Source organism: Zalophus californianus, chromosome 4 (genome assembly GCF_009762305.2).
Source record: "Zalophus californianus isolate mZalCal1 chromosome 4, mZalCal1.pri.v2, whole genome shotgun sequence".
NCBI lineage: Eukaryota > Metazoa > Chordata > Mammalia > Carnivora > Otariidae > Zalophus > Zalophus californianus.
In genome coordinates this window covers 41,875,456-41,891,272 of record NC_045598.1, presented here as the reverse complement: position 1 = coordinate 41,891,272, position 15,817 = coordinate 41,875,456, and the positions used below count along the sequence as shown (strand labels likewise).

General features: G+C 42.9%; 1 protein-coding gene and 1 long non-coding RNA gene across 6 annotated transcripts in view; one reads left to right on the top strand and one right to left on the bottom strand.

The window, feature by feature from the left end:
- ORC1 (origin recognition complex subunit 1) overlaps positions 1-15,817 on the top strand; it is a 30,632-nt gene that overhangs the window by 8,937 nt on the left and 5,878 nt on the right. For all 5 annotated transcript variants that reach the window (XM_027577149.2, XM_027577122.2, XM_027577131.2 and 2 more), the window contains 10 exons: positions 1,073-1,391; positions 7,065-7,434; positions 8,370-8,474; positions 9,058-9,253; positions 11,425-11,522; positions 12,133-12,234; positions 12,664-12,835; positions 13,451-13,558; positions 13,845-13,994; positions 14,680-14,799. In XM_027577149.2, coding sequence (XP_027432950.1) covers positions 1,073-1,391; positions 7,065-7,434; positions 8,370-8,474; positions 9,058-9,253; positions 11,425-11,522; positions 12,133-12,234; positions 12,664-12,835; positions 13,451-13,558; positions 13,845-13,994; positions 14,680-14,799 — 1,740 coding nt within the window. The remainder of the gene's footprint in view (positions 1-1,072; positions 1,392-7,064; positions 7,435-8,369; positions 8,475-9,057; positions 9,254-11,424; positions 11,523-12,132; positions 12,235-12,663; positions 12,836-13,450; positions 13,559-13,844; positions 13,995-14,679; positions 14,800-15,817) is intronic.
- Positions 995-15,817, bottom strand: part of LOC113913182 — a 23,672-nt gene continuing 8,849 nt past the window's right edge. The window contains exons 3-4 of the long non-coding RNA XR_003517116.1: positions 7,363-7,408; positions 995-1,103 (exon numbers count right to left, since the gene is read on the bottom strand). This is a non-coding gene — a long non-coding RNA (uncharacterized LOC113913182). The remainder of the gene's footprint in view (positions 1,104-7,362; positions 7,409-15,817) is intronic.

Sequence of the window (15,817 nt, the reverse complement as noted above, 5' to 3'; positions counted from 1 at the left end):
AATTTACCCCACGGAAATGAACTTTTTCCTGTTTGTCATCTTTTCTGCTTGCTGCCTACTTCATCTCAACAAATATTTATCAAGAACACTTACCATGTGTTAGGAACCTCCTGGAGGAAGTGACATTTAGGTTGTGACCCGAGGGATGAGCAGGAATTAGCAAATGAATCTCAGTGGGAAATTAATTATATTTAGCTGTGATTGTGGCAGGCACAAAACATTGTGAGGCTGGATACACTTGCTTAAATGAGGACTTCACCTTGAGTAGATCAGTACAAAGAGTGTTAGTTGTTAAGGGCAAACTTATAGTATGGGATTTTGTGATAAATCAGTTTCCAGTGAACTGTAGGATGAATGGAGACACTGGTTTGGAGACCAAGATACAGGTTATTTCTTGAGCTACTTCAGGCCCCCAAATTAGGGGATTATATAATGATATGAAGTGTGGTCCCAAGTTTGGTTTAACAGTAGGGCAGAGAGAGTTAGGTCTGGTATGACCAGTCAGATTTTTCCAGTTTATGAGCCCAGCATAACATATGCCTCAAAATAATTTGTCTCTGAGTTAAATGAGTGAAGGAGCAAAAGGTAGATATAGAGGTTGAAGGGTCACTTTAGAAAGGCAGAGAGGGAAGAGGGTATTCAGGCAGGAGCATGGTAGGGGAGATGAGCAGGACTGTGACTAGCCAAGCTCAAAAAATGATGGAAGTCCATTTGGAAGATGTACTGAGCACTCAGGAAGTAAAGTGGGGCCAGATTTTCGAAGGCACCAAAGACCAGAGTAATAATCAGATCTTGCTGTAGCAAGGAGCCATTACAGACTTGAGCAGGGGAGCATGCTTGGAGAAGTTGTGGAGAAATTTGGTATGAGTGAATAGATTGGACTGGGAAAGGAAGCAACGTGGGGTATGGATATCATACCTCATAGCTAGGAATCTGGAAATATGCCGTATCTATGCCTCTTTAGTTTGGGAAGAGTGACATTCCAGGTAAGGATGCAGACGTAAATGCTTTTTAATCATAGCTCTCATGAAGCATCCCTTGGCTCATTTGGTTCTCACTTCTTCCTATTCAGGTAGTAGCTTTAGGCCCAGATGAAGTGATACCTATGGGTCCGAAAAATGAGAAGACGCTCTTTGTGAAACTATCCTGGAATGAGAAGACATTCAGACCACTAGCCCCAGAACTCTTTGCAGAGTTTGATCAGCCACAAGAAGGCAGTCCTAGGCACCAGAAGCCTGTGGGAGCCAAGACTAAGGGCCTAGGAAGCCCTTCTTGGACCACAGCAGAGCATGCGATCAAAAGGATTGAATCAAGGCACTCTACCTCCAAATCTCGCCGAACTCCTTCCCATCCTGTCACCCCAAAGGCAAAGAAGAGACTGGAGCTCAGTGGTATGTGTGAGATGGGTCACAGTGGGCAATATTGAGACTAAAGGAATATGATAAAATATTAACAGGTGCCATTGTATAGAGTTAGTGCCGCAGCAGGCCAGGTACTGAGCGGACGCATGTTGAAATACACATAACAGGGCGCCTGGGTGGCTCAGATGGTTAAGTGTCTGCCTTCGGCTCAGGTCCTGATCCCAGAGTCCTGGGATCGAGTCCCCCATCGGGCTCCCTGCTCAGCAGGGAGCCTGCTTCTCCCTCTGCCTCTTTCTCTCTCTGTCTCTTATGAATAAATACATAAAATCTTTAAAAAAAAAAAAGATACACATAACATAAAATTTACCATTTTAGTCATTTTTAAGTGTACAATTAGGTGGCATTAAATACATTCACATTTTTGTACAGCCATCGCCATCATCTTCTGAAACGGAAACTCTGCAACCATTAGACCATAACTTCCCATTTCTCTATCCCCCATCCCCGGGCAACCACCACCATTCTGTTTTCCTGAATTTGACTACTCTAGATACCTCATTTAAGTGGAATGATTATAACATCATATTAGTTTCAGGTATACTACATAATAAGTTGTTGACATCTGTCACCATACATAGTTACAAATATTTTTTTCTTGAGGTGAGAACTTTTAGGATTTACTTTAAGCAACTTTCAGGTGTTCAATAACAGTATTCTTAACTATAGTTGCCATTATAACTCCATGCACACTATATCGTCATGACTTATTTCGTAACTGGGAATTAGTACATTTTGACTGCCTTTATCCACTTCACTGACCCCCTGACTGGAGATCACCTATCTGTTCTCTGTATCTATAAGCTTGTTTTTTTGTTTGTTTAGATTCTAGGGATGCCTGGGTGGCTCAGTTGTTTAAACATCTGCCTTCAGCTCAGGTCATGATCTCAGCATCCTGGGATCGAGTTTTGCATTGGGCTCCTTGCTCAGTGGGGAATCTGCTTCTCCCTCTGCCTGCTGCACTCTCTGCTTGTGCTCTCTCTCTCACTGACAAATAAATAAAATCTTTAAAATTTAGATTCCACATGTAAGTGAGATCATACAGTATTTGTCTTTCTCTGTCTGACTTACTTCATTTACACTTGGTGTAATGTCCGCAAGGTCCATCCATGTTGTGCAAATGGTAGGATTTTATTCCTTTTTTAGCTGAAAAATATTCCTCTGTGTGTGTGTGTTTATCTTTATCCATTCATTTTTTTTGTTGTTTTTTTTTTAAAGATTTTATTTATTTATTTGACAGAGAGAGAGACAGCGAGAGAGGGAACACAAGCAGGGGGAGCGGGAGAGGGAAAAGCAGGCCTCCCGCCGAGCAGGGAGCCCGATGTGGGACTCGATCCCAGGACGCCAGGATCATGACCTGAGCCGAAGGCAGGCGCCTAACGACTGAGCCACCCAGGCACCCCTTTATCCATTCATTCTTTAATAAACACTGCAAGTTTCCATATTTTGGCTATTGTATATAATGCCGCATGTGGGTGCATATCTTTTCAAATTAGTGTTTTCATTTTCCTCAGATAAATACACAAAAGTAGAATTGCTGGATTGTATAATATTTGTTTTTAATATTTTTGAGGACCCTCCATACTGTTGTCCACAGTGGCTATACCAATTTACATTCCCACCAACAGTGCATGAGGTTTCCTTTTTTTCCCATATCCTCACCAACACTTATCTTTTTGATAATAGCCATTCTGATAAGTGTAAGTTGTTATTTCGTGGTGGTTTTGATTTGCATTTCCCTGATTATAAGTGACACTGAGCATCTTTTCATGTACCTGTTGACCATCTGTATGTCTTTGGGAAAATGTTTATTCAGATATTTGGCCCATTTTTTTAATCTGCTTGTTTGGTTTTTTGCTATTGAATTGTATGAGTTCTTTATATATTTTGGATATTAACCCTTATCAGAGAAATGATTCTTAATATTTTCTCCTGCTCAGTAGGTTGCCTTTTCATTTTGTTGATGGTTTCCTCTGTTGTGCAGAAACTTCTTAGTTTGATATAGTCCCACTTGTTTATTTTTGCTTTTGTTGTGTTTGCTTTTGGTTTCAGATCCAAAAAATCATCTCCAAGACGAGTGTCAAGGAACTTACTGCCTAGGTTTTCTTCTAGGAATTTTATGGTTTCAGGTCTTATATTCAAATCTTTAATCCATTTTGAGTTGATTTTGTATATGGTGTAAGACAGTTGGTCTTTCATTTTTTTTTCTTTGCATGTGGCTGTCCACTTTTCCCAGCACCATTTATTGAAGAGACTGTCTTTTCCCTATTGTATATGCTTGGTTGCTTTTTTGTAAATTGACTGTGTAGGTGGGTTTATTTTAGGTCTCTATTCTGTTCCACTGATCTATGTGTATGTTTTTTATGCCAGTACCATACTGTTTTGATTACTGTAGGTTTGTAATATAGTTTAAAATCAGGGACTTTGATGCCTCCAGCATTGTTCTTCTTTCTCAAGATTGCTTTGGCTATTCGAGGTAAAATTTCTTTTTAAGGCTGAATAATGGTCCATAGTACATATATACCATATTTTGTTTATCTGTTCATCTGTCAGTAGACACTTGGGCTACTGTGACTATTATTGCTATGAACATGGGTGTACAAGTATCTGCTCAAGTCTCTGCTTTCATTTTGAGTATATACCCAGAAGTGGAATTGCTGGGTCATATGATAGTTATAGTTTTAATTTTTCTAGGAACCACCATGCTACTTTCCACAGCAGCTGCATCATTTTACATTTTCATCAACAGTGCACAAGGGTTCCTATTTCCCCCATCTTCACCAACTCTTGTTGTGTTTGATAGTAGCCATCCTAATGGATGTGAGGTGGTATGTCAGTGTTGCATTATTGTTCCCTAATGACTAGTAATGTTGAGCCCTGTAACTTCGAAAGCTTTGCTACTAAGGTGACATTGCTTTTGGATCCTTAGTGGAAGAGATAAGAAATAAATATTTTAAAACTCTTAAATTCATACCGATACTTCTCATCTGTACCATAGGGTTCTTCCCCTCCCTCCTGTATTCCGTAGTTGTATCTCCCTTCTTCAAGAAGAACCCTGGCTCCCAGGAGCAATCCTAATAGACACAAAGTAGTTTACCAACTGCTATCCCAGTCCAGTAGTTCACTTACCAACTAAAGTTCAGAATTTATTTGCAGTTCTCTATGCCTTTAGATTATATTCCACTGAGGGAGTAAATTTAATTGCTTTTTTTCCAATGATGGTTATATCATTGGTGATATGCAGTTATGTTCTTTTATTTCTATTTAATTTTAGGGCCTCTCCCATCTTTGGTTAATTTTTAAGCATGTGAAACATTAAAATAAGATTCAAAGCTATTTAAAACAAGCATACTCAGGATGCCTGGGTGGCTCAGTCGGTTAAGCGTCTGCCTTCAGCTCAGGTCATGACCCCAGGGTCCTGGGATCGAGTCCCACCTTGGGCTCCTTGCTCAGCGGGGAGCCTGCTTCTCCCTCTGCCTGCCATGCTCCCCCTGCTTGTGCTCTCTCTCTGACAAATAAATAAAATCTTAAAAAAATAAAAGTGTACTTAGAGAAGCCCCATTCCTTTCTTTGCCTTTGTACCCCGTTTCTGTTCCATTTTTGTAGGTAATCAATTTTGTTTCTGGTTTATTTTTTCTGTGTTTTTTGCAAAAATGAGCAGATACATATGTATACACACACAGACATGCACAAACATGCATATAATTTTATTTTTCTTATCCAATAGAGTAGCATACTGGATATATCCTTTTCATCATACTTTTTTCACTTATAATGTATGTGAAGCCACTCCATGGCAGTTTGAGAGCTCATTCTCATCCTATTATATGTAATTAGTCTTTCTGAATTCTTTGTGTATGTGCCAAGTTTGTTGGGTATAAGTTATCTGTGTTCTTGATAGCTCCTTAGTATAATGGGTATTTAGGAGCTGAATATAAACATGTAAAACATTGGGAAATACCAAAAGATTACTAAAGAAATAATTGGCAACATCACCTTTTAGAAATAAATGGCAGTATTTTTTGACTATTGATTTTACAGGACCTTGAGAGTTAGGGTAAGAAATCTGGACTTGACACAGTTATGTAACTAGAGGAGAGAGGATATGATGAAAATGTTTTAGATTGTTTTTAACAGAAAGGGGAAAATGAAGTATGAGGGAGACCAGGACATTAGGACATTTTTATATTGATCTAGACATGAGTTACCCTCATAGTCTCCACGTAGGTGCTAGATGACTTTCTTCACTTTATCTGCAGCTAATCTCAACATAACCACATGCTGTGACTAAAGTAAATGCCTCTGTGCCCAGTGCTTTCCTGCCTTGTTGCCTTCACTCTCATCCGTCTCATCTACTCTCCCTCTATATTCCCCCCTCCCCTTCCAACTCTGTTGGAATCTTGTCCTTTTTTCAAGGTCTACCTCAAAAGCCATATTTATTAGCACTTAGGTGCTTTAGGACAATTTTGCTTCATATTATAAAGATTTATTTATTTATTTGAGAGAGCAAGAATGAGAGAGAGAGAGAGTACATGAGAGGGGGGAGGGTTAGAGGGAGAAGCAGGCTCCTTGCTGAGCAGAGAGCCCGATGTGGGACTCGATCCCAGGACTCCGGGATCATGACCTGAGCCGAAGGCAGTTACTTAACCAACTGAGCCACCCAGGCACCCCTTTACTTCATATTATAGACATTGATGTGCATCATCTCCCCTGTTAGACTAAAGTGTCTTATGGATGGGGACCGGGATTGAGTCTCAATTTTTTGTTTTCTCCTATCACCTGGGACATACCCTTCCAGTTTTACAGCTTTACATTGATATCTGAATGAATGACTGGGTTCCTGGTACCTTTGTCATGGTGAGAGGGACAAATCCAGATGTGGGTCTGTGTATTCACAGAACCCATTTGATTGCCTCCAGGGATTCATCTCTTCTCTATTGGCAGATAGAATCTGAGTTAAAAAAAAATCTAGGTCTTGCTACTCAAACGGAGCGACTGATAGAAATTCTTTCAGATGCTGTTGAGTGGGGGCTGAGGGCTTGCAGTATCATCCCTGGTTAAGCATTCTTTTGGTAGATTACTTCAGGGAAATTGCTGAACATTTATCCACAAAAGCTGATTTAACAGTTGACTTATGGTTCTAACTAGGAAAATCACCCTGAAATTTAGGAGAGATGAAAAATCTAAAAAGCAAGCTAGCTTGGGGAAAGAAAGCTAGCTAGCTTGGAGCAATTAAAAATATGGGCAATTCATGGAGCGCCTGGGTGGTTCAGTTGGTTAAATGTCTGACTCTTGATTTTGGCTCAGGTCATGATCTCAGGGTCGTGAGATCGAGCCCTGCATTGGGCTCTGTGCTGAGTATGGAGCTTGCTTAAGATTTTCTCTCTCTTCCCCTCCCTCTGCCCCTCCCCCCTGCTCATACATGTGTGCTATCTCTGTCTCTCTCTCAAAAAATAATAATAAAATAAAGTAACTGGCCCTAGAATACAATGAGGCAGCACTCCTTTTCTTTTTTTTTAATATATATGGGCAACTTATGTGTTTGTATAACTTCAATGGATGAATTTAGCTGTAATGAGATTGAGGTTGTGTATAGTGCTTATTATAAAATTCATACATTGTCTGAGGTGATTTCTCTTTGATTAGGTCTCCCTAGGACACCCAGCACTAGGATTTCCCAGCAGAATTCAGGGGCCTTGTTGGATTCTCCCGGAAGAAGTAAACGAAAAGTGGCCTTCTCTGAGATCACCTCACCTACTAAGAGATCTCAGCCTGATGGACTTCATACCTTGTCTCCAGCTCTGAAAGCCCCACAGAAAACTGGAGAGATTCAAAGCTCATGTGCCAAGGATAACAAGAAGGCATCACCTGACTGTCACAGGATCCTGAGAACCCGAGTCCCAGCCTTGAAAACCACAGAGACTAGTGAGGAAAGAACACTTACCCCTATCAAGGGGGGCTGGAAATCCTCGGCGGTGCCTTCCGTGGTTCTGAAACCGGAAAACATCAAAAAGAGGTGACTGGGGCGTTACCCTGCCTCCCACAGAGCAAACTGAGCTCCTTTAGGTGATGTGACATGTGTGGGACACAGCTGCTCAAGTTAGAGCAGCAGGTCTCAAATCTGACTGTTGTAGCATCACCCGGGAACCTTTCCAAATTACAGATTTCTAAACCTTTTCCCAGACGTAGCAAATCAATCTCCAAATGTTAGGCCCAGGAATCTGCATTTGGAAATGCTCTTTGGATGATTCTGATATACTTGGCTGTCCTTTTGGAATCACTGCTCTAAGAGATAATTTCCCAAACCTGGATTACTTCACAGCCCTGCTATGGCTCTTTGCCACATGTTAACACTCACTTTCCTAGTGTTTTTTGTTTTGTTTTTTTAAATTGGAAACCATTCTCAAATACATATAGTACAAGAAGATAATGCATCTAGAACAAACTTTGCAGTTTGACACGAGACAATGTTTGTAAATAATGGGCTGCACAAATAATGTCATGACAAGACAGAGATTACACATTGCTGTATTTCCTGCTCAGCAACTCCAGCACCTGGTGCATAATAGGTTTGCTTGGTAGATGCTTTGTATTGAATACAGAGCTGCGTTTCTGCTCACCTTGAGCCTAGACAGTAAATCCATCAATGCCTCAGAAACGGAAGAGGACGAGAAGCTCTGTCTGGCAGAAGTACATTCTGATCTCTGGCTTGGGAGGTCTTGAGTCTGATTTGAATAATAAGCTTCATGTAAACTTTATCTTTGGTTTTGAGTGAGACTTGAATTATAAACTTTTTGGCAAAGTGTGATTAGTTCCCTCCAAATCCAAATCCCTCCAAAGTAGCTGTAACAACAGTAGGAGCCAGTCAGGCTACCTGACTACTTCCGGTGCCCGCTGCTGATTCCTAGCGCCCAGAACTGTTTCTCATCACCTTGCTGTGATATCTTGCAGGGAGGCAGAAGAACCAGAAGCTCAGGATGAAACTACCTCTACCCCACATCGGATCCGTAGGAAGAGTTCTCTCTTGACTTTGAATCGGATTAAGCAGCAGCTTCGGTAAGCCTATTCTTAGCAGGCAGGAAACGTTCATCACTGCTGTCTGATATCCATAATCTCAACTCTTAAAGCCTATGTTTCTTGTTTGTTATTTGGTATTCCATTAAATTTGCTTTTTACTTGGTATGTCTGGGGTTATGTTAATTCTACATAAATGTCACAGTTTGAAAGGGGCAAGAAACACTGTCCTGGGTTCAGGGGGCTCCCGGGGACCCTACTCACACCCAGCAAGACTGTTAGTGGAGTGCCTAAAAGCATGAATTTTGATTCTGGCAACTTGGATTTTAACCTGAGCTTTGTCATACTGTGTAACCTTGGGAAGGTTACTTCACCTTTCTAAGCCTCAGTTTCCTCTTCTATAAGATGGGACTGATAATACACAAGTCACAGGGTTGTTGAAGGATTTAATAATATAATTAAGGCCCTTAGCAGAGCATCACAGTAGCAAGGGCCCAAGAAGCAGAGCACATCCTATATTACTTGGTTGCAGGAAAGACTCTAATATCTCTAGTCCACAGTGACCTATCAGGGAGCTTTTTATTTAGATACTGAATATCAGAAAATAACGTGTCCCACCATTCAGGTTTTTAGGTAATAGTAAAAGTGACCAAGAAGAGGATGAGTTTCTCCCGGCAGCAGAGATTTCAGACTCTGGCAGTGAGGAGGAAGAGACTTCCACACCACCCATTCTAAGGAGAACATCCAGTAGGGTGTCCAAGAACCTATGCTCTTCCGTGAAGTCATCCTTACAGACCCCCTCAAAGACACCAAAGAAAACCGTAAGGCTGTTTTAGGTTTGTTTGCCAGTGAAGCATCCTTCTCTTAAATTTAAAATTGTCATGGCTAAGGTCACACAGTCACAGCTGGATTCTGAGCACAGGTCTCTCATACTCAAAGTTATTCCACTTGGAATATTCATAGAGGAAAAGATCTAAGTGAACCCTAGGACTGAAAATGAATCCAGTAGCAATGATTTTGAATCCAAGTTCCTTTTAAGATACAGAACCAAATAGCCAAGAGCCAGACTTCCTGAGGGAGGGGCGAGATCTGGCTCCTCATCTTTGCATTTCCCACAAACGCTAGCAGAGTGCTTTATGCGTAACTGTGTAGCCAGGGCGCAGGGGTGCAAGAGCCCCTGGCTCCAGGGGTTCCAATCTGACGAGGTTTGGCCACTTGCTGCTGACAAAATCCAAAGGCAGAGAGATGAGTGGTGGTGAAACAAGAAAGTTTATTTCAGTGAGGCCACCCCCCGGGAAGACAGTGGACTAACCTCTCAAAGACTCTACAAAGTGCTGAAAATACTTTTAGGTTTGTATAAGGAAAATGGGACAAAGGCAGTTGTGTACATGCTGGTGGGCAGTAAAGTCAGGTCCATCATTGTCTTGGGGGTCAGTCCTGCAGGGTCTTGCTGGCACCAGCGCAGTGGTTATAGCTTGAGGGGTAGTGGGATGCCTTGCCCACATTAAGAGATAGGCTGGAAAGAAGAACTAAATCAGAAAGTACAGACTAAGGTCCAAATGGCAGTAAAGTCCTCTTTCAAGTGCTCAGTGCGTATCGGATCTCCAATCCAGGGCTGCCGTGCTGTTTCTCCTGCGCCATTTGATTCACCTGAGAAACGGAGCACGACTGACGTCTTGGTGAGGAAATGTGTAAAGTTAAGAGGGAAGAGGTAAATGGACATCTCTTCTGCTTCCTGTGGAATTTTAGCAGAATGTTGAACCTATTAAAAGAGGGTCTTAACCATGTTCAAATATGTTTGAGAAATGTTTGGATTACACAGTTAAATTGATTCATTGTCACAGGAGTTCTCAGGGCCATTAATTTATTAATGTTATTGTTACCTTCCTAGAGGTTATTAGTGTATGAGTCTTTGATCAGGAAACTCTTCTCCAGGAGCATATTGTTTTTAGAAAATGCCTATTTAATAGACTTTTTCTAAAGCTGATCTCCGTATTTCCATATCAAGAAAAATGTGATTGGGCTGAAGTCAAAAAAGACCTCTGGGAAAGGAAATCAAATAGATCACCTTTAGATTAGTGATAATCTTATCTGGAGTTTCTCATATGCAAATAGCTTACCAAGGTTCTGATTGCATCTGCTGGGTCCCACCCATAACAAGGGATATTAGGGTGTGATGCCATCTTTAGCGTGATAAAGGTCAGAAGTCCACCAAGGTTTTTGATACCTTCTCAACAAAGTTTTGGTAGTCCTTTCTTGTTTTCTCCAATGATAATAGATAGAAAACTATTAGGGTGTAAGTGCTTTCTAAAGCCCGAGGAAGAAGTGGAGAGGCTCTTATTACTCTCTAGCCTGGAAATCAAGAGGGTGGGGAGGGGACATGCCCCCATGGAATTGAGTGCTTTGTGGAAAGAACATGAAGATGGGGTAGCAGACCTGCTCTAGAGAGCCAGTAGCAAGAAAGAAAAGAGACTAGGGCTGTCAGCCTAGACTGAATAATGACCTGGGGCTTTGCAGTGGAAAAATCTGGTGATGTCTCTCCAAGTCTGTGGATTACGGAAGTGCTGAGCTGAAGTTTGACCATATTTTCAAACAAATCTAGAGGAGAAGCCTATGAATCAACCTCGGTTTACGCCTCCTACCCTACTGTGTACTGGGCAGAGTAATTAGGGTTTCTTAATTTCTTGTCTTTCAGGATAATATTTTACTTTTCAATAGTATTTAATCCACACTTCATTCATTCTTTACTCAGACTGACATTGTTTTCAAATCTCAGGACTGTGTGTAAATTAGAAAAAAGAAATTCTGTTTGGCCTGTGAACAGTATTTGTAACATGAGAGAGGGAGAGAATCGTACTTTATACAGAAAGGCACTAAGAGGTATTCACCACTTCTTTTATCAGGTCACCATGAATCAGATTTGCTGGTGTGTCCTGGGTGGTGTTTTGCTTTGGTTTTTTCCTTCTGAAATATGTTCTCTTTTTGAATACAGCCCAAGCCTAGTACGCCACGCCATGCCACTCCCCGGATCCCCAGCCGAAACCTGGCTGCCCAGGAGCCAGCGAGCATGTTGGAGGAGGCCCGGCTGAGGTGACACTGCTCGTGGGCCCCTGTTAGATAGGCGGAAATGGGTCTGCTTTCATTCACATCGAACAAGGAATTTGTAGTCATTCATGTACATAATAAAGGTAGAGAGTAAAATGAACACGGGTGTTGAGAGAGAAGAAACCTTTCAAGCAGTGCCTGGGTGAGATAATGTGGGCAGGTTCTCGAGGGAGTGACCTAGGCCCCTGCCACCATTTGCCCAGGGACAGAAGGTGGCTGATGGATCAGAGCACTGCTTTTCCATTATGGTGCCCTTTAGAACTATGCGGGAACTTTTTTAAAATACGTAAGCCAAGATCTTCCCAGAAAACAAGTTGATAAATCAGAATCTGTTATGGGATGAAGGCTACACCTGTAATTTAGGAAAGCTCCCCAGGTGATTATGTACCCTTGGTTAGAACCTATCAGTTGGGTAATTTGGGTGGAGAAAGGGATTATGAGACCAAATGAAGAGATTTGAGAATGAAGCCATTCCTGTGGATTTGTAATTGAAGTTTCATAGAGAAACGATACATAAGCTTTCCCCATTTGTTACTGAGTGGACGGTGAAATGTTTCTGAAGTCCTCCTTTCCCCTTATTTATCACTGATCGTAGGCTGCATGTTTCTGCTGTACCTGAGTCTCTTCCCTGTCGGGAACAGGAATTCCAAAACATCTACAACTTTGTGGAAAGCAAACTCCTTGACCGTACAGGAGGGTGAGTGATGCCGAGGCAAACGGGATGGTCTGGGGAGAAGGCCCCTGCTGGCGTACCACCTCAGGTGTCCCAGTTCAACTGAAGGGCCTTTTCCCAGCATCCGGAGAACAGGCAAAATTGTTGCTGAAGCCTGAAGGCTTCTAAAGCAGCTTTTGTTGTCAAAGTAATTCTCTAGGAAGAAAAATTTTGTCATTCAGAGAAAATGAAGCTGGTCTTCTTCTTTGCATACAGCATTGCTTGTAGAATGAATGATTCTGTGTAACCAGGTCCTGCTCTGATTAGCTTCCAAGGATGGTCCTTACTGCCCCCACCTCCGCATTTCAGGGGTCTGGGCCCTTCCTTCACACATCCTCCTGCCTCTAACTGGGTGGTGATGGTGTGAGGCAGCTGGCACGGACTTAGCCCATGGGTCCTCCCCTCTTGCCGCAGGTGCATGTACATCTCCGGGGTCCCAGGGACAGGGAAGACCGCCACTGTGCACGAGGTGATACGCTGCCTGCAGCAGGCCGCCCAAGTAAATGACATTCCTCCCTTTCAATATGTCGAGGTAAATGGGATGAAGCTGACAGAGCCCCATCAAGTCTATGTGCAGATCTTGCAGGTGAGTAAAGCTGTTTGAGAATTTTGGAAAATAGAGTTTCTTGGTGGCATATTTCTGAAAAAGGAGAGGTTTTGTGCTTATTGAGATGTTTACAATGTGCCGGGCATTGTCCTTTGTGTGAGGTAGCAAGAGTAAAGAAGGCAGAATTCCTACCCTCAGGGACCTTAAAGTCTAGGAGCTGGGCACGAATTATTGGAAGCCAGGACTTATTGACGTGGTGAAACCTATTGGCACACAGGAGGCCCTGTGGCCGACTATGGAAAACAGATTAGAGGTCAGCTGGAGTTTGAACCTGGCTCTTGTATTCATTAGTGGTTTTCTTGGAACAAGTAATGTCCAAGTAATGTCCAGTTATAAATAGAGTCATGCAGTAATGATTTTGGAGATGCTTCTGGGACCCGCTTGTGGCTCACTTGCATTTCAAACACAGACTTTATCATCTCTTTTGGTGCCTTCTCTTCTCCTTCCAGGTTAAGGTTAAGACCAGAGTGGAAGGCAGAATTTAGGATACCAAAATCCTCATACTAAATTACTTCCTCTACTGCAAATTTAACATTAAGCTTAGGAGAGTAAAATCCTTCCCGTTTACCATACCTGCTTTTCCCCACATTGCAGAAGCTGACCGGCCAAAAGGCAACCGCTAACCACGCGGCAGAACTGCTGGCAAAGTGCTTCCTGACCCAGAGGTCCTCTCAGGAAACCACCGTGCTGCTCGTGGATGAGGTAAGGAGGTGCCCCCAGGAAGACCGGAAAAGTGGCGTGGTGCTTGACCGTGGCGTTCCAGGAGCAAATGCTGGGTTCAGAGGGAGGTCCTGGCTGCTTTCTCTCATCCCTCATTCATCTGAGCCTGTTCTTCAGTTGTGAGAGGCCTGTGTCCGTTGATGTCCTTGCTGCTTTCATGGTGGGACCTGAGAAGCACAGGCAGCTAAAGCGGTGGTAACAGGTCTTCACTCTGAGGCCCTGGCTCGGTTCTGTGGCTAATCCTGCATCTCTATCCCTTTCCTGGCAGCTCGACCTTCTGTGGACTCAGAAACAAGATGTACTATACAATCTCTTTGACTGGCCCACTCACAAGGAGGCCCGGCTTGTGGTCCTGACCATTGCCAACACGATGGACCTGCCAGAGCGCATCATGATGAACCGGGTATCCAGCCGACTGGTAGGTCCTAGGGCTGCTCTCGAACCATTCTTACCCATAACCTGGGCCAAGAAGTTCTAAAAACTAAATACACAGGAAACTAAAATAAGTGGGAAAAGTATAAAATGTGATTTCTGAAATTCCTGTAATTAAATATGTCACCATTGCATGATTTTCTGCAAACACATCTTGGTGTTCTGCCACCTGGGTACTCTTAAGCTGCACAGAGCCCTGAAGGTCTAGTTGTTTATTAAACGCATTGAAGCACCCGTCCCTCCCAGGCAATGTTAGATGCATGGAGTACAGCAGGGAGCAAGGCAGATGGCACGGGGACGTGGTCCTTCATCAGGGACTTAGAAGCTTGTCGAGTGAAGCCAGGAGCTGAGCCTGTGCTTACTGCAGAGCTGAAGATGCTCCCACCCGCTCTAATTAGAGCACCTCTGCCTTGATCTACTTCTGAATGATTCTGGGAGAAGAAAAGTTGTCTTCACCAAAACAAGAAATGACTTGAGCACCACTGCCACCCTGCAGGAGACCGGCAGCCCTGTCAGCAGTGAAAGGAGCTGGAATCCTGGGTGGTCTCAGGCTGGACTGTGTAACCTATTCCATGGCACTTGGAAATCAGGCTTAGGGACCTGAGGGTGGCTGTCCAGCAGCACTGTCAGAGTGGTTAATTAACTTGTTCTCCATTGTCTTGTCTCTCCAGGGTCTTACCAGGATGTCCTTCCAGCCCTATACTCACAGCCAACTACAGCGGATCCTAATATGCCGACTCAGACACTTAAAGGCCTTTGAGGATGATGCCATCCAGCTGGTAGCCAGGAAGGTAAGTCACCTTCGGGGAGCTCCTACTTGCACCTACGAACCAGGCAGCAAGTCTTGTGAGCACCTGCCAGTGTGAGGCCTTGTGTTGGGTGCTCTGCAGATGAAGAGAAATTTAGAAGGTCCTGTAAACATAAATATCAAAAAGTAGAAACAAAAGTGTGAAAAGTTCTTTAACTTTCTTACTGTATAATTAATCAGCAGGTTATGAGTATGGTGGGCTTCTGTATAAATGAAAATGAGTTGATTCGGGGCGCAGGCAGCTTTGTATAATGAAACGGGCAGTAGAGGCAGTTGAGTATCAAACCTGGCTCTGATACTTAATAGATATTGGAAGCTTAAATGGAAGTTACTTAACAACTTCCAGAGCCTTAGTTTTCTTCTCTGAAAAATGGAAATAATAGTATCTACTTCATAGGATTGTTCTGAGAATTAAACGAGATCATGTCTGTAATGTGCCTCGCAAGGTGCACACTCCAGGATAGGTGTGAGGTATTGGATACCTACATCCTCCAAGCTCACTGGGAGAATTGCCAATCGAGACTATTCTCCAAGGCTGCTGAGGAACAGAAGTGGGTGAAATGTCTCAGCTTCAAGCTGAATGCAAGAAACCACACATCTGCAGTATTTCAGCACTTAAAGGAATTAGAAATTTATTTCTGGTTCTTCTTGCCTGAAGTGATCAGAATCCTGAGTACCTAGAGCAGCAGTATACGTAACGACAGCTCAGAGCTGGGTGCCGTATCAGGTGCAAGGGGTCAGAGGCGAGCCAGACAGGGAGCTGCTTCAAGCCTTGCTCTCTAGAGCTCAAAGTTACCTTTTAACCCCTCTGTGGGGCAGAGGTTTTTTACTTCTATCTTTCTAAAAGTTCTTTTTTTGTCTTTTTGTCTCTGAAGGGTCCTTTTTTTATGCCATTCTGTTTATTGAGGTTGTCTTCACTCTTCCTCGAAGATGCTTTTTGTCTGTTGAATTTGGTCTCTATCTTGCATTGTTAGAGACTTTACTCAGATGTCTTGGTTATT